Source organism: Achroia grisella, unplaced genomic scaffold (genome assembly GCF_030625045.1).
Source record: "Achroia grisella isolate CSIRO2021 unplaced genomic scaffold, CSIRO_AGI_Agris_v1 utg779, whole genome shotgun sequence".
Taxonomy (NCBI): domain Eukaryota; kingdom Metazoa; phylum Arthropoda; class Insecta; order Lepidoptera; family Pyralidae; genus Achroia; species Achroia grisella.
The window spans coordinates 2,062,238-2,084,494 of NW_026713019.1; the positions used below are offsets into that span (position 1 = coordinate 2,062,238).

Sequence of the window (22,257 nt, forward strand, 5' to 3'; positions counted from 1 at the left end):
ACAATACTTGACAACCATAAAAATATTTTAAATAGTGGCATAATCTGATGTTACATAGATAAAAATAGGTCCAAATGCAAGCCAAGCAGTTAAGGCAAAAAAATTACAACAAACTCATAAGTGGATATTTATATCTTTGAATAATGAACAAGGACTAAGAGTATCTATATACTAAAAAAAAAGTGTTGCATCTGAGAGAAAAATAAAGTTTTTAGTGTAGAAACTTTGTGATGTGTCAAATGCGGACATATATATCCTATTGTGAGAGTTGCCTATTAATAGTTGTTGACGGTCGTTTATTATAAAATGAAAAATTCATAGATGTTGTAAATAACATGAACAATTTTAAATTGTGTGATGTTGTTCATTAGCTAATGTGATTTGGTTTAGAATTTTCGCAAGTGATACTCGTACCTACTGCTATACTGAATAATTTATTAGATAGTTGAAGTTGAAGAGAGCTATTAAAATACTGCTATCTTTAAGTGTTAGTAATGTAAATAATATATTATACATTTAAAAGTAATTATTAAAACTTATGTGATACGACAGTGGTTACGCATTGACCACTTAACTTAATTCATTGTGATTTGGACTATTCAAACTTTTTATATTAAATATATAATAATTTAATTCAAATTCTACTACACGAATTAAATCGATGTTGTAATACATAGCAGGCTAATATAATATTTTAAAAATCTTGTAATCTTTATTGTTTTTATATAGGTACGTACTGGGTTAGTAATTATTATTTATTATTATTAAACTTATAAAGAATGAAAATAACATTCGGAAATTATAATATTATGTCTTAGGGAGTAATTATACTGTAATCAAACTAGATATGTGATGCACTTTTAATGCTATTTTTCCAATCAATGGCCAGTTGTATCTGTACGTAGGTAATATGTACTGTGCAGTGCAGATTTATTTACATTCTGCTATTCGTATTATCTATAAACAAACTTCCTGTTCGCACATTGATAAAGACCAGACGATGACGCCTTAGTATTGGCGGTGCTTGGTACCCCAGTATTGCAAATCTAATCATAGATGTAAACATACAAAGGTATAAATAAATGGGGTTAATGTTTCCAAGAATAACAAGGTGACGCAAATGTGACTTGGAAAGAGAATTTTTAGGCCAAGTACCACATTATTTGTGTATTATGTGAGGTCCTCCATGGCACCCGTGAAGACAATCGAAGTTAATTACTGGTAAAAACCTTCGGCGAACTGTTTTACTTCGGCCTCCTACTATGATATTTCTTGATTGAATAGCATATACCATCGCTGTGCAGTACTGGAGTGAGAAGTATTCTATCCCCATCCATTAAGTCTCAAATAAAATCTCGTTTACTTCATTTGAATAGTTAACAAACGAAATGTGAACTTACCGTCTTTACATATACATTATTTGATACTCACCGTTGTTTAAAGGTTTATAACTGTAGGTACTTGCTAAAGGGATAATATAATACTCGTATTTTTTACCTATATCTAAATTATGACGTACCTACGTACTACATAGCATATATTATGACGTAGGTACAAATCATGCGAAGCAGTGCTGTAACTTTACTAAAAATAGTTCCTGGAAACAGTGACAAATACGAGTATATTTTATCTACAGAAACTAGGAAACAAGGTTCTTAGAGTTTTGATTTTAGCGTTTTCTGATTTCATTATGAGGATAAGAGAAGTAGCTTGTTATAATTGTACTGATTATGCATACTTTAAAGCAAGATACGTTTCAGTATAGAATTTGGTAATAATTCAAGGATGCTTACCACCCGATTTCAGGACTTTAGGATCCTAACGAGTACAACTAATACATTTTAAATAGCATTCTATGAAAATAATTGAGTAATTCAGGTGTAAAATATTTTTTAAATAATGTGACACTTAATTATAATGACTTTTTTACATATCTGAAACAAAATATTTCTAACCATGTTACAAATATACTTACTGAACTAACATTAAAGTCCTCGCTTAAATAAAATAAAATTTTAAAAAAAGCTCCACATATGGATGTTAGAGAAAATATTGAGTATAAAAATAAAGCATTATGTTACAGGGACTTACTTATGTGACACATTATATCATACTCAAATGCAACTTCACGTCGAATTTCGTGATAAGAAAAGTTGGCGGAAAAATACTTCCCTGCTTATATATAACAGCGCAGTCGGCGAGATCTCCATTAGTTCGCGAACCAATTGCGTTGCCGGTGCTTGTGAGTTTAAATACAACCAAAAGTAATAACAATATCTACAATTATTTTTTAAAGTGAGTAAATATTTCATTCAATTTCTTCAGTGATAAAAGCTTTTCTTTTTTGTTTTTAACATATATCTATAAGTGTATACGGAAAGTTTTTTTTCTGTTCATAATTACGATCAGTCACAATGTAATAGGACTAATAATATTGATAAAGAAATAACAGTGACAATTTTAATACATAATAACAGTTGTGGCATTTTAGTATTAATTTATTAATAATCTACTAGGAAATACCTATTTCATCTGTGCATTGATGATGCATCTAAACAGACATCTCAGAATGTGACCTTATACTAATGTATGTGTAACTATGAACTCAAGGAATAACCTTTCGGCAAATTTTATACTTTGGAATTAAATTAATCTGAAATACAATTCCAGACTAATTTCATTTTAAATTAACATAAAATCAAAATTAATTAAATTATTAAACAGTATCGTAAATACTGTTTAATAATTTTGGACATCTTTAATTTTTTTTACTAAAAGCTCCTGTTATTCTTTGATAGATGAAAGAAATTTTAATTATTTTAGATATTTGAGTTATTATACTATAACAAAAATAAAATATATAATTATAGTTTCAATTTGAAAAAGAACAGTTATTTCTATAGCATGAACTTGCGGAACTTCTCATGTTTATCCATGCTAATATCTTAAAACTTTTCATAGTTGACGTCTATACTCTTACATGAGGAACTGTTATGGACTTTTCTCTCAAAATATGACAAGCAAACAAGGAATTGAAATAATAATCATGTGCTTATTTATATACGGACAGCACAGCAAATATGCCGTGGAGTGCACACATGTTTAGTTTGTATGCTTTATTTAGAAATTACTCTGATTAATACTAATTGTTGGAATGATCAATGGTGGCGGCGTTGGTATAGCGGTAGGTAGTTGAATGCCAAGTGTTCTGTAATCTACAGAAAATATCTATAACACTTTAATTATACATTCTAATCGTGTATGCTTCCTATGAACACCCATCTATCCATCATTAACAAATACAGTCGTAATTAACAATTGATCTATTTAATAATGTTTTTATACATTTAGTGTTATCACAGATAAGATATAGTGATACTATTGCATTGCATTTGTTCTAGGTGAAATGATTATTCATAATTTTGTTTTCAATACCTACTGATAGAGAAGAAAAAGTTTTTTGAATGTTTAGTATTTTAAATAATTAATTATAATTAAAATTTAATATGTGAGTGAATAATGAATTTCATGGGTCTATTTTAAATTTAATTTAACGTAGAACATACATGATAATACATGGTTTGTGAGTTATGTGGAGTGGGTAAGAATACATTAAGTTTGTTGTTTTTTACAAGTGTAGACTCTGTCTATTTCGTTTAATTGTTTTTTTTTTCATATTCGAATTAAAAAATAATTTATTCAAGTAGGACATTTTAGCCGCTTATGAATATCAAATTAATTAATAAATTTGGCATGGACACATCGGTCTCAACTATTAGTATAAAGTAAGCTGTGTTTCGTTTAAAGACACAAAAATTACGGGGTATGTAGTCATGAGTAATGACTCATATAATTAGTAGGTTCTCACGACAGGCAAAACACGAGTACCGTAGATGTCAATTGCTTGATGGTCATGGTGCTATTCATATACCCATATATTCCATAGTTGCTTCTTTCCACCAAGGCCTTTATTTGTTATTTCAGTTATATAAAAAGAATATAAGACGGATCGTTTACTACCGCGGACTGTGTGTTTGGATATCATCCTCGCAAATAGCCATCTAATTCTAAATGAACGTTGTTTAATGACAAACAAAAAACTGGCAGACTGGCCTTCACCTGTCATGATGTCGCGATTTCTAACGAATGGCAACAGTCAGAATCAATACGTCCGTCTATACAAAAAAGTTTACCAATCTCTAATATTAGATCTCCATCACTGAATACCAGCGTTTTGTTAAAGATATCGAGTAGGTAACAATAACGACTAATTTAGTAGTTATAAAAACAAGTTTTTAATAAATTACAAAGGAATGATCAATTATTGTCTAGATTTCACGAAGATATTGAATAATAAAAGAGAATATTGAATTGAAAAATATAAATGCATTAATTAAACCAAGACAATATGACTGGGTATACACGACTGAATAATTCTTCGACCGACTGATTCTAAAAGATTAACATATTAAGTATATAGGTATGTTTTAAAAGTAAAATACTACTAAGTAGGTACAGCAAAATATGAATATCGTTAAGGATTAATATATATTTTAATTTATTAAATTAGGATTGCAGGAAGAAACCAACTGCAAGAGAAACTAACAAAACAACTGCTACAGAAACGTAAAAAGAAAAAAAAAATTAGTCGATTAGTTTGCTAGTTTCTTTTATTTTTGATGAAATATTTACATCTTTCTATAACTGTTTTCATTAAGTTATCAATCCTACGTTACTTAAGGAATCAATTGTATTATTTGCATATTAATGTCAGGTTAAACACTGGCACACAATTAGCAGTGTTTTATATACCTTACCGGATTCATAATTTTATGTGCATCAATATGAGGACAGTAGATAATATAACTTTAGATTGGCAATGTCATGAAGACGTCATAGCATATTCTGTGACTAATAAGTGAAGGTTGTCATATTCGATCAGGTGGAACGCAAGCTTGCTCGCTATTACAACTGGTACAAAATTGATTAATAGGTAGAGATGGTACGTTTCTGTACACAAATATAAATGAGCAAGAATAAGTTGTTTTCTAAAATTTTCGTAAGGGTTCTAACAAGTTCAACAGATATAAGCTGGTTAAGTAATGCGTAATTAATTTTATTCATTCTTATTTTCGCAGTACAATGGCAGACAGCGATCGTATTGTATTTCCTGAAGAAGAAAAGACTTTGGAAGTAGATGTTGCTAATGTTGAAGATAAGACTACCGGTGGAGACACAAATACAATAGAAGAAGCATCTCCGAACGTAGAAATGAGGAACGTGGTCGTGGTGCCTCCAAACTGCCCAAAGGGCTACGAGATGTCAGCTGATGGTGTCTGTCGAGAGGTCTTCTAGTAAATGATAATTTACAAAATATAGTATTATATATTAAGTTTAATACCTAATTTATTTCTAGTAAAGTATTATAAACTCCAAAATCTGAACTGCATGGAAACTGAAGTGGCGGCTCTCGTAAGCAGTTATTTAACTTTACCTACGTTATAAGTGTTTTTGTCCTCAGAGCTAGACGCTCGCAGTATTATTATTGTTTGGAATGTTTATTCAGTGTTTGAATGTAAAGGCTTCGTAATAATATAATGAGTAAGGATTCAATAAAGTGATTTTGTATTTTATTTTTTGTTCTCAATTTAAATCTCTACCTACCTTAAATCTCCGACACAGCATTCAGAGTGTAATATATACTTAGCAGTATGACACGTTCCGACCTTGTTGTTTATTAGTACTCTCCTTTTAAATGCAAAATGCGTCGTTAATTTAGGCGAAGGTATATAGTATTTTGTGTCCTGTATATAGGTATAGAGGTATTCTAAACGTTAGTTAAATATTGAGATATACCTATTACGCCTTAGTTTTCAACCTATACAGCCAATATATGTCATGTTTTGGGATAATGAAATCATCATCATCATTAACAGGTCATTAACATTCCACTGGTAGTTAAGAGGATGGTTACTCAATAAAATTAAGACTATTATAGATATATTATTCAATAAAATATGACTTCTAATTCTGAAAAGTAAATAAAATTTTTAATCATTATAAAAACTTAAGTACATATCAACTACTGACAATATCAAATACCTACGAGAATAAAATTTATATGAAATTAGTTGTTTTCGCGTTTTATTGCACTATTTTTTTGTAATGTTTTGAAAATTGTTACTGACCTTGATGTAATAGAATTATATCTATATCTATCATTATTTTGAAAATAAAACACAGTATGTTCTAATAATTAACGATCATTTACTTTAAAATATTCATATAATTACATAATAATGGCTAAATCTGTGATAATTAAAACATAGGGTCTAAGATAAAAAATTAAATATTATTTCTTTCTATAACCCTGACATCATAAAATATTCTTGATATTCGCCTACAAAAATTATAAATAACCGAGCGTTGCATAAGTTTTAACAAATGGAGCATCACTCTCACAGGAATTCCTGAAAAAGAGAGAAAAACATGTTTAGAACAAGGATTGTCTATATCGAGTGGTTAGTGTAAAATATTTATAAATGACTGCTATAAAGATATTTGCTGTTGATAACTAATATGAATGATAAGCAGAGTATGATAAGCTTGACTGCTTCGATCATAATTATTAGGCAGGTACCTACCTATGCTGTATGTTATGTACTTGGAGGAAAATTTATAACAAAAAGTTCATTGCACATCTAAAGCGACATACCGATATCTAAGGATAAATATGATATAATGAAAGGATCCAAAGGGTAGTTCAATATACATCAAATAAGAATAAATGCATGAGTCGAAATATGTATACTAAATGCTATTAACATCAATTACGATGACGCATAAAATTTGATACTTTTGTTACGATTATTTGTCATTATCTAGATTGCGATAACAACAGCTGGGCACTAAAAAGACTATTAATCGTAACCAAATTAGTATGAGTAGAGTCATACGGAAGATTTTATTTGGATTGTCTTAGAATACAATTTAATCGGAATTGAAATGCCTTTTTATAACATTGTAGTGTAGTATCTTAGTATATTTTTTATTTATATATCTCCTTAAATTATTGGTTACGAGTAAATTGATTTCAAGGATACTATTTATTGTCGTTTCAGTTTGACTTTGATTGCTACGATTTAAATTTCGTTACAGTCTTTAGCGAATGGTATACATCTATAAATAAAATTGGAGTGTCTGTTTGTAATATAGATATAACCGTTTTTTACTACATGTATATGAATATAAATACGGTACATACACCAAAGTAACATTTTTTTACAATTTTTGTCTGTCTGTTTGGTCCGGTTAATTTCTGAAATGGCTGGACCAATTTTGACGGGACTTTTATTGGCAGGTATGATACTGATGTAATAAGGAGTAACTTAGGCTACTTTTATTTTAGAAAAATAAGGTAAAATTCCACGAGGACAAAGTCGCGGGTACAGCTAGTAATACATAAAAATATAACAGAATAGAAAATTTTGGCAGTTAAAAAGTATTAATTTAATTTTGCCCTTAATAGATGAATGAGACGAGGCTTGCAGAGTATGTGTGTATTTTTATATTTAAAGAGTCCTAAGACCCGCTTTAGACAGTGGGATTGGTACCCTTTTCAAACCTCTCGGTATTCCGCATCTAAGTAGGTGGATGCCTAATGTTTTTCAGCTGGGAAACCTCAACATTTTTGCTTGGGCCAGTCCTCTTTAGTACTGTGTCAATGTGATATATTCAACTTTGCAGCACTGATATTCCTTTTTAACTAACTAAGAAAGAAAAATAGCAGTATTCATTGTGTAAAGTATGCATGTACCTACATTACGTCCTAAGTAACCATAAGTGGTTGGTAGATTTTAAAGGAATGGCGGTACATTCCTCTTCAGTAAAGGAATGGTTCATGCATGCAACATGTCGTCAGTGTAAAACAAATATGGCGGAAAAAATATACGACAGGTTTATTCGCAAAATCCACTTTTCTAGTATTTTCCATGTGCCAGGTGTGTTACGTGATAATGAATATATATATGTTATATGTCTAATATAATGTACATATATATACTTGCAATGCCATGCTTAGTGTATGAATAGGAAGTGAAAACAATGGTTACATACAAGAAATCGACTCACCACAATAGCTACTACATAAATTATTATTGTACAAAATACCTATTAATCCACTATATGTATTTATCAGATGAATATATTTTTTATTCAGTTACATTAAAGTGGGAGAGAAAATCATTCTTTAGGCGTCATCACATATTCATTTTTATTGAGATTTTACAGTAATTAAATAATGCAATGTGTGTTATTCTTTAACAAAATGTAATTTAAGGTACTAATAGGGCATATGCCTGAAATTACGAAGTGTTCTTGTTACGAAGTTACGAGGGGAAGGCATAGATAAGACGAATTTGAATGACTCTGATATTCTTTTTTAGAACATTTTTTTATATTCGATTATATATTTTTATAAAAGGCTTATGCTCTATTAGTTCGTTACACCGTTCTGTTAGTATAATACATATATGCATGTACAAATAATTGGTATTCTTAATACAAATAATAAATTAATTATTTATAACATACATACAACACATCTTTAATCAATCAAGTACCAATACAAAGGAATATTGACCTACAGTCATCATCAAAAGTGTAAGAAATAAGTATAAAAAATTGCACTTGCATGTGAATTACGTAGACACAGATTTAAATAGATGCCACAAGTAGGCACTTCAATGTGATGCAAAAAACTATAATAACAGCTTTTATTAATCGTAACTTAAATGTAGTCATCGGTAATTTAGGAGGAAATTTCGATTTATATAGTCGAAATTAGATTTACTTGTAGACGGTCAATATGAAGAAAAAGTATCCCTATTGTCAACACGGTTACTTACGGAGAAATGTTTTTTCTCATAGGTAATAAATGTGCAATGAACCAATTTAATAGTACTATAGGAGCGGACATAGGCCTTCAGCGGCTTCATAAGTTTTTCCGCGTCTGGAGTGGATCACTCGCTCTCGTCAGTTGAAGCTGTAAAGTCTAGTTATGGCCAACATCATTAGTATAGTAGTAAATATTAAATTTAATTTGCCAAAAATTAATTACGTAATTCAATCTTAAAATAACCAAAAATGTATGAATATTTCTTTTAGTTATGAAGTCCAAATCGAAACGCTATACTTACTAGAGGCATAGCTGCGGCATCTATTCAAATAATTCCCTTTTTAATTTAATTCTTAGCTTTCGCTGTTGACTGTGTGATATGGTAAAAAAATCACAGGTTTTATAATATCAGTTGAACTATGCGTGCACATAAAGAAGCGTTTTTGCATAATCAAAAGGATAAGTTTGGGGTTTTATTTCAAGATGTTACCGCTTTTAAATGATTTTATTTGTGTAATGTACATATATTATGTGTTATTTACCTACCATTTCTTTTTGTTCCATCTGTGCAACAATCCTAAGTAACTACACAATTTATGGGTAATGCTGTAAGAATGAGCGATGCTATATAGTTTTAAAAACATTTGCTATCTATATCGTCTATGCATGCCTAATGCATGCATAATTGCTTTTTAAGGAATAAACAGATTTTAATGAACGGTTTCAGTTTAAAATTTATTCAATCTAAGGTATATATTATTATTGTTTATATAAATGTGTATTTCTATTTTATTATATTTAATCTTTAATTAAATAACTAATATCGCAAAAAACGGCCATAAAATTTGATTTAAATCTGTATAGGTTTAAAAAGAAAAACGAAAATCAGTTATTCATGATTAGTAAAATACATAAGGAACTATGAAGGAGAAGCAAGAGGCACTCACCACCTTCAGTAATGATGATACCAAGGTGAGGACAAGGACTATACCTACATAATCATAACAACATATTTTAAACATTTTAAGGCAATTAGAAATGCAATAGCAATAAGGCGAAATGGAATCAATAGGTATGTTGTCATTAAAATGAATGGTCTAAACAATAACAGCAAAAATACTTTTAATGGTGTTATTTTACTTAAAAAAACAAAAGGTGCATTTTACATCTAATAATGCTTCTGTGAGAGATGCTGTATTTTCAACTTCACCATTGAAATATATTTATTAATGATCATGCGAAAACAATATTATCATTACATAAAATAAAATAATAAAACTAAAAACTGGCAACACACCGTGCTGTTCTAATGATTGCATAGTTATCCGAAGTTCAGAATATCATCTACGTCACAACATTATAACAACGCACAAACTAAACTCACGAGTACTTACTCGTCCTCCCAGGGACAAATGTCGTTCCGCTGCTTATGCTCACCGATGCCGCTGTTATTATCACGCTTAACAATATTGGGTTCAGAGACCGACGACAGTTCGTCTGTATGAGCAATTTTTTTCGTCGCGTCCGACTCGGACGACGCCTCGGTGAGACCCGAGACCCTTTGCAAGGGCGCCGAAGGCACTTTGTCTACGTTGTCGTCGTCGACCCCGATGTCCTCGCAGACGGCGAGAGGCGCCACCGGCGGCCGGAGCACGGCCGGGGCTGGCGCCGGACCTATCGTCGAAACGGAGACCGGTACCGGCGCCGCCGCCGGCTTCGCGGCCGGGCTCGGCGCCACGGACGGTGCCGGTCCCGTTAACGGCGTGCTCGTCGCACACTGGGCACTAGTGCTGGTGGCTATCGTCTTGACCGACTCCGTATTGCCGACCTTCTCGTCCACGTTCGCTGGAAGATCGCCGATTTTGCTACTGGTATCCTTACTTGAGGCCGGACTGATTTCTATCGTCGACGGTTCCAGGGAAACGGATCCTCTCACCGAGACGACGTCGTCGTCGGACGACCTCGTCCGCTCGGAACCCCTAGAATCCGACATCGCACCGGAGGCGGTCGAGCCGTCGCGCGACTCGGATCTCACGTTCACTTCCACTGTCGTAACATCAGTTCGAAAGTCATCACAACCGGAATCCGGGGGCGGGAGGGTGGCGTCGGAGGAGAGCGGGCTGCGATTCTCGAATGCCTTGACGGCAGATCGGCTGGGTTCTGTCGGCGTGGCGTCCGCGGAGGCGAACACCGAGGAGGGCTCGTCGGACTGCGCCGTCGAGCGCGCCTCCTCCGGCGAGGCGGTGTTGGGCGGGGACTCGTCGTCGGGTGCGGAGCTGACGCTGATGGTGGGCGTGGGGTGCGGCGGCGCGATCGGTGGGGGCGGAGGTGCGGGCGAGGGCCGTGGCGGGCGCGGGGAGTGCGGCGGCGAGCCGAGCGGCGCCAGGTGTCGCGGCTCCACCGCCGACAGCCGGCGCAGCGGCGGCGGCGCGCCACGCAGCCCGCCGTCCAGCGTGCTCTGCTGCGGCAAGCGCCGCGTACGCTCGCCCACCACCACCGCCGCGCTCACGTCCGACGACGAGCTGCCAGAATCCGCGGTCGAATCTTGACGTCTTCTGCTGGCGACGCCATATACTCCCTCACGAGATGCACTCTCCCATGGTAGTACTTCACAAGTATCATCATCGAGTGGATCTCTGTTAATGTTAAATTGTCACAGTTAAGTATTATGATGTCATCGTTAACATATATAAGATATGGGGCACTCGATCAGATGAGTTTCACAAGTCAAGTGATAATAAAGTACGTACTTGGAAATATATATGTACATACAAGTTAAGTGCGTAGATATAAGGACAGAGGTAACTATAGTTTACACTAAGATGATTAAGCCGTGGTTCCTTATATTAATTAAACTGTGGTTGTTGCAGAAATTGTTTTGAGAATATGCGATAGTCGCAAGGACGGTATTATGAAGTTGTGAAGTGCGTTACCTAAAGGGTATATCGCAGAGGTTGGACTGCGAGTGGCTGTGGGGCGGAGGGTCGGGCGCGCGCGGCGGCTGCGCGGCGCAGACGGCGAGCTCGTGGGCGGAGCCCGACAGCGAGCGGTCCGAACCGCGCCGTCGACCCAGCGGGCCCGCGCCTGCGCCCGCGCCCGTACTTGACGAGCCCGGCTTCTTCTTTACTTGGCCACCGAAGTTGAAGAATCTACTATCCACACGTATTATTAATATAGTTAAATGGGTTTCTGACAATACTTAGAAAGAACGATTTCTTTCTTTACAGCATTGAACAGAGATGAGTATAGTTACTATAAAGTCAAGTACATAGTAATAATAATGATTCGAATACAATTTGAGAATGCGGAGGTATATATAACTAAAGAACTGACTTGGCCTTCTTCTGGTGTACATTTTTCCCGTCTGCGAGCAACCGCTGGAAGTGCTCAGAGCGTACAAAACGGGGATAGCAATCTTTCTTGAGAAGCAGTCCGTACACATGGCCGGCCGCGTGGTCAAGCGCGAACCGTGAACCAGAACGGATTCCTTCCGCCACGCGTTCCGCCGTTGCGCCATCGATGTTGATTTCACACGGCGCGCCCGGCGCAAGAAACTCTCTGTGGACATCATACTCCTATTATTAACATGTACGACAGAAATAGAAGATGAAGAATTTTCAAAATCGGTTCACTCACAAGCTCATAAACTTTGCCCCTTTATAACATTGATAAAGATAAGGTCTAGCGTCTTAATAGATAAGGAATAGCGTCCTTATTAGATACACCACTACTGCACAATACTGTACAATTAATTTTAGGGTAGTGTTAATGAAATAAAAAATGAATACTCATTACAAATTGAATGCATGGATATGGTAGAAAAAACTTTGAATTGTAAAATTACTTAAAGGCTTTTTTAGGCTTAAACTAGAGCTACATAGGATATTTGATTTATTATAAATAATACAAACTCATAGATTTCCTTCAGCTTCTTAGGTATTTGCTTGGTGCTACTTCGACGTAAGTCCATAACGGCGAGCCAGAAACGAATGTTCTCGTGGGAATATTCCTTGCGCAAAAAACTGGTGAACTCCTGCAGACCGGTCGGGTCTGACACCAATTCGTCTATTGATAGTGCCCAGCGTTGAACACGTTTCTCGCTTGGCACTTCCACTCTGGTTTAACAAATAAGAAATGTTAATAATAAATTTACATCTATAGGTACTTATAAAATCGTTTGTCCTGGCTGAGTAATTTACTATCAAATGTATAAAACTGTTGTTTTGTTGAAAGTTGGAACAAATATTTTAATATAACTGGAATGGTAAACAGTCTGACGGTCAGCCTATATACAGTATGCAGAATCTTATGTGTTGCCGTTTTGGAGAAAGTCTTTTGCGAGGGTATCTCAGTCTACTTACTTCAGTTGCCAAGCAGCTTATTTCTAAGCTGTTTCGATTATAGGGTTACAAAGCAGTGAAATTTAGGGTAAAATTGAAGGATTACAAGGGGTAAGAAGCATGGCATCTCCGGAATGCTAAAGAATGAGTAGTGTCACTGGCGTTTATGGTAACCTGATGTACGTGGTGACGTTTATTTATAGACCAGGTTACGAGTTAATAAATAATGTAGACAAGCATATAGTCAAAAGAAAATTGACAGATATCCTATCAATACTTACAGAGGACTGTTGATCTGCCAGAAGAGAGTGTCATCGCTGACCCAAGGGTTGGAAGGCTGTGGTGGGGTAAGCCAGGGATCGTAGGGAGCGAAGGTCTCCGAATAGGCCATTAGGGCCTCTAGGGCAATGGAAGTCTTCACTCTCGTGCGATCCAGGCTAGCTTTCAAATGTTCAATCTAGAACAGTAAAATAAAGACTCAAATTAAGACTTACTAGATTTTTATTAGAGTATTTTTTAACTTCAGCTCCACTGTTGGACATTTGCCTTTCACAAGACCACTAAGTGAGATTGTAACGTTGTAATTTACATAATAGTTTGTTCGTCAATGTCCATCAATGCGTATAAATTCTAAGTGTATATGTTGAAATATAAGTAGTTTTAATAATTTTAACTTAACGACCGCTGAATCGAATGATTTAAATTGAGCTGAATTTTAACTTAAAGAAATATGAAGGTGAACCTAATTTTAGTTTAAAAAAAAATTACAAATTGTTATAACTTGTAATTACATTTTTTCATGAAATGGTATTTATTTGTATATAATTCTTAACGTTTTTAGTTTTTGTGACAATATGTATTTTATATTATCACCTCAGTATAAAAGGTAATATAAAACACATGCAATTTTTTAATGGGGATTTCAAGTTGTATGAGTGATCTGTTTCAGTACTATTATCACATACTAGCGACTTGCGAGGTATAGTATGATTATGCATATAAACCAAATAAAACTTCCGCAAGAATCTGTTATGTGGTTTAGTAAAAGTGGAGAAACGGTGAAAATTGTGACATTATTTTACGCAGAAAATTTAGCTGTATTCAAAGCTTAAATAGCTACATATAGGTAGGCAACATAGAAACACGGGTATTATTTTTATTTACTTTCCACCGTGACAGTGAATTGCGTTGCGTGTCTACATAACCGCTTTATGCGAGTATCGCGTGATGAAGTTACAGGTGATGAGATTCTACGTATAGCTAATATAAAATTACTAATATGCGGAAACACGAAACTGGAGAATGATAGGTTGGATGTTGAAATAGAATACCTATATGAAGCATGTATAGATATTTAGATAAATACCTTTATTTAAAACATCGTGTCTAGTGCCACATACATTACCATATACATACATTAATTCTGGGCAAACGAAACTGTAGCCTTTTTGGGGTTATTATAATGTCATTAACTATGATGACACGGTCGAATAGGCAAGTACACAAGTATATAGGTATCTATATGACAAATTTAGCATATTAAAGATAAGGCATTTTATATCTAAAAACTAGTCTAAAAATTATTAACAAGTCAAATTTAACAAAAATAATTAGTTAAGTGACTTTTGTAGTCTCATTAAATTGGTTTGGGATTTGATGTGCAATGGCAATAAATTCTTATTTGAAGCAGTTAACTGTTTTAACAGTAATTGTGAACCCTTTAATTTAGCTTATAACTTCCATTCTGAAGGTAGTAGTTTATATTGATTTTAATCTCTTAAAATTGAGACATGTTATGACCTGCGTGACTTAACACGATAATCGGTAAATTTCATACTAATAATATAAATGGGAAAGTACATTTGTCTATCTTTTACCAAAACAGGACAAAGGATACATTGGATGTCAAAATAGATTAAATACCGAAGACGCGGCGGCGAATAGGCGGTCTTTTATATCAATACAGGCAAGTAATAGTGTATTACAGTGAGGTGTTCGTTTTGTGATGTTTGCTGACGAGGATAGGGATGTAGTGATGTACCTCCCGAGTGAGTTGGTGTATGATGCGCTTCTTGGGGTGTGCAGGTGTAGGGTTTTATATGGAAGATAATGTAATGGTGCACCCGCCCGCGCTAACGGTCTACGCTAGCGGGGCACCAGTGGAGGATAATAAGATGAGTATGAGGTGTAGGTTGCCCGCGGGTGTAGGTTGCGGCACAGGGCACTGAGGATGTAGTGACGTACCTCCCGCGTGAGTTGGTGTATGGTGCGCTTCTTGGGTCGCGGGTGTCGGTTGCGGACGGGCACGGGGCACGGCTCCAGGGCGCTCGAGACTCCTGGGGGTGGCCGCGCCACGCGCCAGTACGCACGCTCCTGGCTGTCGCTCACTATCTTGTCACCCTTTTTACGCTCTTTCGCAAGCCGGACCTGGGTGAGATAGTAAACATTTCAATTACCCTACCAACGAATTATTTTTTAATAATAATTATAAAATTTGAATTATGAATATTAACAATTTATTAAATTATTATATATAATAATTCGTATTATTATTTGCATGGCTGTAAAGACTAACAGTGAGAATGAGATAAATTCAATAAGATATCATCCGTGCAGTCCATCAAGAGAGTACTTTCTATTGAAACGCATTAGAAACTCAACAATGACAGAAATTAAATATTAAACGCACCTGTTCTTCTGCTTGCATTGTTATAAAATCCCACTTGGCAGCCAGGTTCTTCTTAAGATTAGCGAGCGCCTCCTGTTCATATTCCTCAAGGCCATGGCGCTGTTTGTTGCGTAGGGTACGTTTCACAAGGTATATAGCGTACTCCACATTGTCGGGGCCTAGAGTAGGAGCTCCGGAACCACCGGCAACCCGCGGAGCTTGCCATGGCCAGTAATATGGACTCTAAATGTATAGAAAACAATATAATACGTTCCAATATAGAGGACTCCTACGATAGAGTTAAATCTACGTAAAGACCTAAGGTTTCTTGATTTTTATTTCATTCGTCTATAAGCTATTTAAATTAGTCTATAAGCGGTCGCTACGATATCAATAAGCCGGTCAATAATAGACATTTCAACGAGGTAACCATCGCGTATATACATAAAAATGAAACGCGGAGATTAAAAAGTATACATAGCGACTCTAGTGGGTTGTCATTCTTGCGGTTTTCAGTGTCATAGTAATCCCCGTTATATCACAGACATACAGTTCGCGTTCGGCGACAGAAATAAGTGAAACAGTGAATGATCCATACATACATTATATTATAAATATAAAGTAGCGGTTAAACAAACGATCACCAGAAAAAATTGGTCATTCATTCATTAGTTATGTTTAAATTGAGTGTTTATTTTGATGATATAAGGCCTTAATTGAATGATTTACATTTTAATGTTTACACGTTTGTGGTTAATGACAAAAAATATATTAAGTAAATACGAATACTCACTTGAAATCTATATAGAGAAGAGTCATCCTTTAAGACAAGGTTTTTTAAATCGTTGACAGGAAAGAAGTAACCATATTGGCAGAGTTGATTGGCTAAATTTATTGCTTCAACTGAAATTAAGAATACTTCTATATAGTATTGTAAATTATTGGCAAAAATAACACAATATTTATGACAATAGCGAAAGCAGGGATTATACAGCACGAGAGAAGTGAAAAGCGTTGTTCCAATTGTGACTTTTATCTGTTGATTAAAATTACACAAACGCGGACGTCAGATTTTATCTACACAACAAAAATATTCTACCCTAGGCTAGAATTTTTAGAATGAAAGTCGGTTTATTATTTCGAGACGAGGAGATTGAAATGGATATCAATGAAATTTTTAAGACTTTCATGATATGACTTAAAATCTGGTGCATTTATTATAAATCGATCGAATAATTATTACATAGAGAACTAAATAATATGACACTTCCCTTGTGTGTTGGTAGAGGTCTAACTTAAAATATAAACTCTATTTATATAATATTTCAAAATAAAAAATATTATACAAATAAGTTTATATATTTTAAATAAACCTCTAGCAATACATCGGTGAAAACTCCATTTAATTACATGCAGTAGTTTTTCCGTGATGTGTTTACAAACATATAGGCATACAAACAAAAATTCTAAGGATGTTATTTTAGCTTCTGTTTCTATAATAATTTTTGTTGAATATGTAAAAGTTGTACCTTTTACATATTCAACACAACAACAACAACAACCTATTATTATTTTATTCCTATGTTTAGATATGTCACATTACATTCTTATAAAACTTATTTCCGCTACAAATGGACAAAGTCTTACAATATCGCTGACAACGAAGAGGCATAGCTAATGTTAAGGGCGGAGGCGACATTGCATTATTAATTATTATTAATTTATTCCAACGATAACAATATAATAGTAATAGATACACGAGTAGCGAAGAATACTGACAATCATGCAGAGGATAGTGATGGCACTACCTACATATTAACACCTGGGGGTACAACTTGAACTTCTCAATATAGCTAGACTCTACGGGGTTCCTGCGGCGGGACCCAGCCCAGGGTCCACTGCTTGCTACAAAACACTCACCATTGCTAGTTTCATCAAGATTAAACCGTTCCATTAGCCATTCGACAAGATCGTATCCTGGAAATTAAAGGCCCAAATTACGATTGTTTATTAGTCAAACCATTATTCTTCGCTATAATATTCCTTAAATAATTATTTCGTATTTGGGTACAGAAATTTAAAATTCTAGGATATTCTTAAAATAATACGACACCATTAGAAACCTGACTGAACTTTGCATACACAGTAGATAAAGAACGGGTTAAAGTAGTGTGTGCTTGTTATATTGATTTTACAATTAGAATATTTCCTAGACCGCTACAGTATTAACTGGCGTATAGGCTAGATTTCACGAACTTAGTCACTAATGGATTGTTAAAACATCAGTGTTATTTACTGTAGAATCGAGAACATGAATCGAGTTTTATCTAAATGATCATAAGTCGGTATTTAGATGCTATATTCACTGTGTTTTACGAACTGTACTTAATCAAAATAATAATCGACTAATAATATCTCTACGACTACCCCATCTGAACTTATAGTCATAAGAATACATTGTCGTATCTTACCCATAAAAGCAGATGGAATAACACTAAGAAATAGTTTTTGACTTCGTACTGGTACACCAGTTTCTGGATCTTGCATTTCCTTTATCAAACTTTCCATCTGTAAGTAGAAAGAGAAAAAATATTTTAATACATGTTTAATAGAGAATTTGGTATGAAATTATTTGTCTCATTGAAACTACATTTAAACGTTTTTGTATATATCAAATGGGTATTACAATCTCAAAATATTTTATAATACTCTTATTAGTATTTTGGAACAATTTTTCCAAAACTTTATATAATACGGTAAAAAAGTACTTTAAAAAATTTATGTAGAATTACTTAGTTTACTTATTTTCCAATAAAAAATCCTTGTAATTAAAAAAAATACGTACTACATATTTTAACGATAGGTATATAGTTTTAGACATGTAAATTATAAACCACTATTCGATATATAACTACCTGCTTTCAGCTACATTAGATATGTAATTATGTAAGTGTGTTTATAGAGACAATAATGATTAAAAATTCTAAATTTAGATATAAATATCGTGCTATACCTACTTTCCTTAATATTGATAAACTAACATGATGAGTCAGTCTGCTATTATTTACTAGTATATTGTAGTACTATTGTTTGTTATAAATCAAGTTAACTACTTGAATTGTCGTTGGTGGAACAGCTTGACGACATAAGTTATTGATGTTATGTACATGTCGTTAATTACAACTGCCTGCTGCATATTTTTGATGTAGCGGAAATAATTGCAACATCGCTGGCAGTGGTAACAATCAATACACACTAATAACTAGGCACTAACAGCAAAATGCCGACTTGAAATATACTATAACATTAAATAAACAATCAGTAATACTGGAATTATCTTGTAAAGTATTTATTTAAGGTCATCAATGTTGCAGCTACTGAAAATAGTGTTTTGCTAGTTGAGCAAATAGACCACTGAGTAAAAATTAATTACTATTTCTGAGGTAATAATCGGTTTATTGTTACTATTTATATTTTATATGTATTTCTCACCATTCCTTTCCTTTTTTGCTTATATTATGAAATATGTTCGAGTTGATATTAATGAGAATTCCATTTACCTAACTCAGTGTAAAGTAAATAAAGATCAGTTGTTTATATATTAAGAATAGAGTAAATATAGATATAGCTCCAAAAATATCAAAATTCTTATTAAATGCATTTTTGAAACCTTTCCATGAGGATAAATGGATTCTGGTACTTGATGATATTAAAAAACTGTATCAAATAAAGTATATATCTATCTACCGATAAGAGAAGTTTAAATTTCAAATTGAACTGCGGCGACTGAATATTGAGTTCAGGGCATTGAATATTGAGCATGAATTCATCTGCATCCTTTTAGGTCAATATGCACTTGAGTTGGCCTAGAGCGCCTATATCGGCAATGGATGACCCTGTGACGATCTCGACGAAAGCTCTCGACGAGGCATTCGAGAGCGCTCAACATGAACAAAGCTTATGCAGCTACATCGATATCGTACTATTATTTGAGACCTTTCAAGTTTTCAATGTACTTTATTAAATGCGACAGTTGATTTAAAATTGGATTGAAGAAACCTAGTGTGATGTTTTTAAGATGTTTCATTTGTTATTGTTTAGATTTATTACTTTACTAAACGAAAACTGTATAATGTGGATAGCTGTGGATAGCATGGGTACTCTTCTATCTATCTGTTTCTGCTGTTTGATAGCAGAAATAGCGAATTTAAAGAGTGTAGCAATAATAATACATAATAAAAAAAGATATACTTTTAGACGTTTACTATAGCAGAGCGCCGAACAGAAGTGGATACAAAATCTAGTAAAAATAATACTTCTATTTTAAATGCGGATAAAGAAGTATATAAAACTGCCAGTGAATCTCATTGTAGGACTACCACGCCTTGTAATGAGAAAACTCTGTGTAAATAAAATCATAATAAAACTTAAAACGTACAGTTTTAAACTTAACCTCAATATTATATCACTAACAAATTCCTATATTCAATACCTAACCTAAGACAATATACAGATGCGTGAGTTCTTCATCATGAGTTCATGTGTTATATGCCAGTTTTAAGGAGCTTTGGTTGTTAGTATGAATGATGAATATTTCACTGATGACGGTTATGACGTAAATTGCCTCCTAGCAAGCTTCTGCTAAAGCTAACTAGGCTTCAGTGGTAGAAAGCGCGACTGCGCGCTGCATGCGTGCTTCCCATGATTTAAAGGCAGCAGAGACTTTATATATAAAAATCTTGTGAAAGAATGTATGAAAGTCAGGTCCAACGATGAGGTACCAAAGGCAATGTACATTAAGAATCCGATAAGTTCTTGGTAGGAAACTTCAATATTTTCTTCTGTTGAACCAAGCCTAAGATTGTCAAAACCCGAATTTAACCATCTTAGGCTTGGTTCCAAAGGTGTTGTAGCTGTTAATGGGTCGATCATATTGACCTTTTGTATTATATCTAAGTGTATTTCGTTTGATTGAGAGTGATGACGTCGAAACTTTGCATTATTCTCATCCCTAGACAGTCCTTGGTATTATAGACTAATTAATCGATATTCCTATCGTAGTATAATTGATAACTCATTGCATTCAGTTTCTATGACACCGAACTATATAAACAGTTAAGATTTATATGGGGGTTATCCATTTACTATGATTATACGGGTACTAATTTAGGATTGTCGAATAAATTTATATCTACAATGTGTATTCCGCATTACAACATGTAATTCATTTCGCGATTCCTATACAGCGATTACTTGCGATCAGTGATCAATTGATAAAATATTTGATGTGGAGATCGCATTGTGATTTTTGGGGTGGACGTTCATTGGTCCCAGGAGACGGGAGCTCTGGGGGCGAAGGCTAAGGCGGTGACGTCACGGGCGCGATCGATCGACCGGCGCGGGGTGGCTCGCGGGTCACATCCCGCAATCGCGGACGCCTTCCATCCCCCTTGTCTCCTCTCCACCCTTCTCTCTACAATTCATTACACCTAAAGATTGTTTGTTTTGAACATCTTCACCTTGACAAAAATTTTGTTTAAGTAATGCTGTAACATATAATGTTGAAATGAGAAGAATTCTCAGCAGGTTGATTAAATATCTTTAATTACTTTTATAATCTTTGACCGAGGTCATAGTAAGTTAAAGTGACCCGCACATTGGGTCACTTTAACTTACTATCACTTCTCCTGATTTTTTTTTCATTTAACTTAGCGACCCACGATATAGTAGTAATTTATATAATAATATAATTTTTACCTTTTTAATACTTTCATCTTAATTTCAATTCAAGGTAATATAATCGGCTTGCAGAAAAAATAAATCTTTTAAAATTATATACCCAAAACAATATTTAGGTAAGTTTATGTCGACGAGCACCGAAGTAGAAATAATGAATTAGGTGAGTACGCGACAGATAATGAGTAGAATAATTCATTGATTTGGATTCATTATTCGAATTCGAATAAAAGATCCATAACGTATTTTAATGTCATAAACAATTACAATTACAATTTACAAATTAAGCATATTTAATATCTTGATGCCGAGTTATTTACGCGCAGAGATATTTAGTATCCATTCCACGAGTTATTGGGAAATAATTTATTATTTCTTACTAGGGTCATTAACATAAGGAATCGTTTGTGTTCCTACTAAACTACACATGGTCTCTCAACCGAAACTACCAAAATCAAAACTATGAAATTTTACACAATGGTTCCTTATCCTATAGGTTAGCTTGTTTGATCAAACAATATATACATAATATCAATTTATATTTTTCGTTAAGTCCCGTTGGTTTATTAAAATATGCAACGGCATATTTTGTGGTGAAATTGTGCATCATAACTGGC

At 34.2% G+C, this 22,257-nt stretch overlaps 2 protein-coding genes across 4 annotated transcripts in view; one reads left to right on the forward strand and one right to left on the reverse strand.

Moving 5' to 3' along the window:
• Positions 1-335: 335 nt before the first annotated feature.
• On the forward strand, positions 336-5,633 carry LOC131850829 (uncharacterized). Its single transcript, XM_059201193.1, has 4 exons — positions 336-362; positions 446-487; positions 2,084-2,295; positions 5,139-5,633. The coding sequence occupies exons 1-4, from the start codon at positions 336-338 to the stop codon at positions 5,353-5,355; spliced, it is 498 nt and encodes a 165-aa protein (XP_059057176.1). The 3' UTR covers positions 5,356-5,633.
• Positions 5,634-6,273: 640 nt separating this feature from the next.
• LOC131850749 (uncharacterized) overlaps positions 6,274-22,257 on the reverse strand; it is a 28,319-nt gene continuing 12,335 nt past the window's right edge. Inside the window, exons 3-13 of one of the 3 annotated variants that reach the window (XM_059201102.1) lie at positions 18,376-18,472; positions 17,825-17,881; positions 16,698-16,807; positions 15,926-16,147; positions 15,481-15,663; positions 13,518-13,693; positions 12,808-13,011; positions 12,230-12,454; positions 11,830-12,045; positions 10,291-11,532; positions 6,274-6,470 (exon numbers count right to left, since the gene is read on the reverse strand). In XM_059201102.1, coding sequence (XP_059057085.1) covers positions 6,410-6,470; positions 10,291-11,532; positions 11,830-12,045; positions 12,230-12,454; positions 12,808-13,011; positions 13,518-13,693; positions 15,481-15,663; positions 15,926-16,147; positions 16,698-16,807; positions 17,825-17,881; positions 18,376-18,472 — 2,793 coding nt within the window. In that variant the 3' untranslated portion in view covers positions 6,274-6,409. Of the gene's footprint in view, positions 6,471-10,280; positions 11,533-11,829; positions 12,046-12,229; positions 12,455-12,807; positions 13,012-13,517; positions 13,694-15,480; positions 15,664-15,925; positions 16,148-16,697; positions 16,808-17,716; positions 17,882-18,375; positions 18,473-22,257 lie in introns of all 3 variants that reach the window. The other 2 variants (XM_059201099.1, XM_059201101.1) reach the window with 2 other exon arrangements.

Bases quoted from the DNA above. Each gene is read 5' to 3' on its own strand.
- LOC131850829 (XM_059201193.1), top strand. From the start codon at position 336: ATGAACAATTTTAAATTGTGTGATGTT. The intron at 363-445 runs GTTCATTAGCTA...TTTATTAGATAG, and splicing joins ATTTTAAATTGTGTGATGTT to TTGAAGTTGAAGAGAGCTAT. The intron at 2,296-5,138 runs GTGAGTAAATAT...TTATTTTCGCAG, and splicing joins ATCTACAATTATTTTTTAAA to TACAATGGCAGACAGCGATC.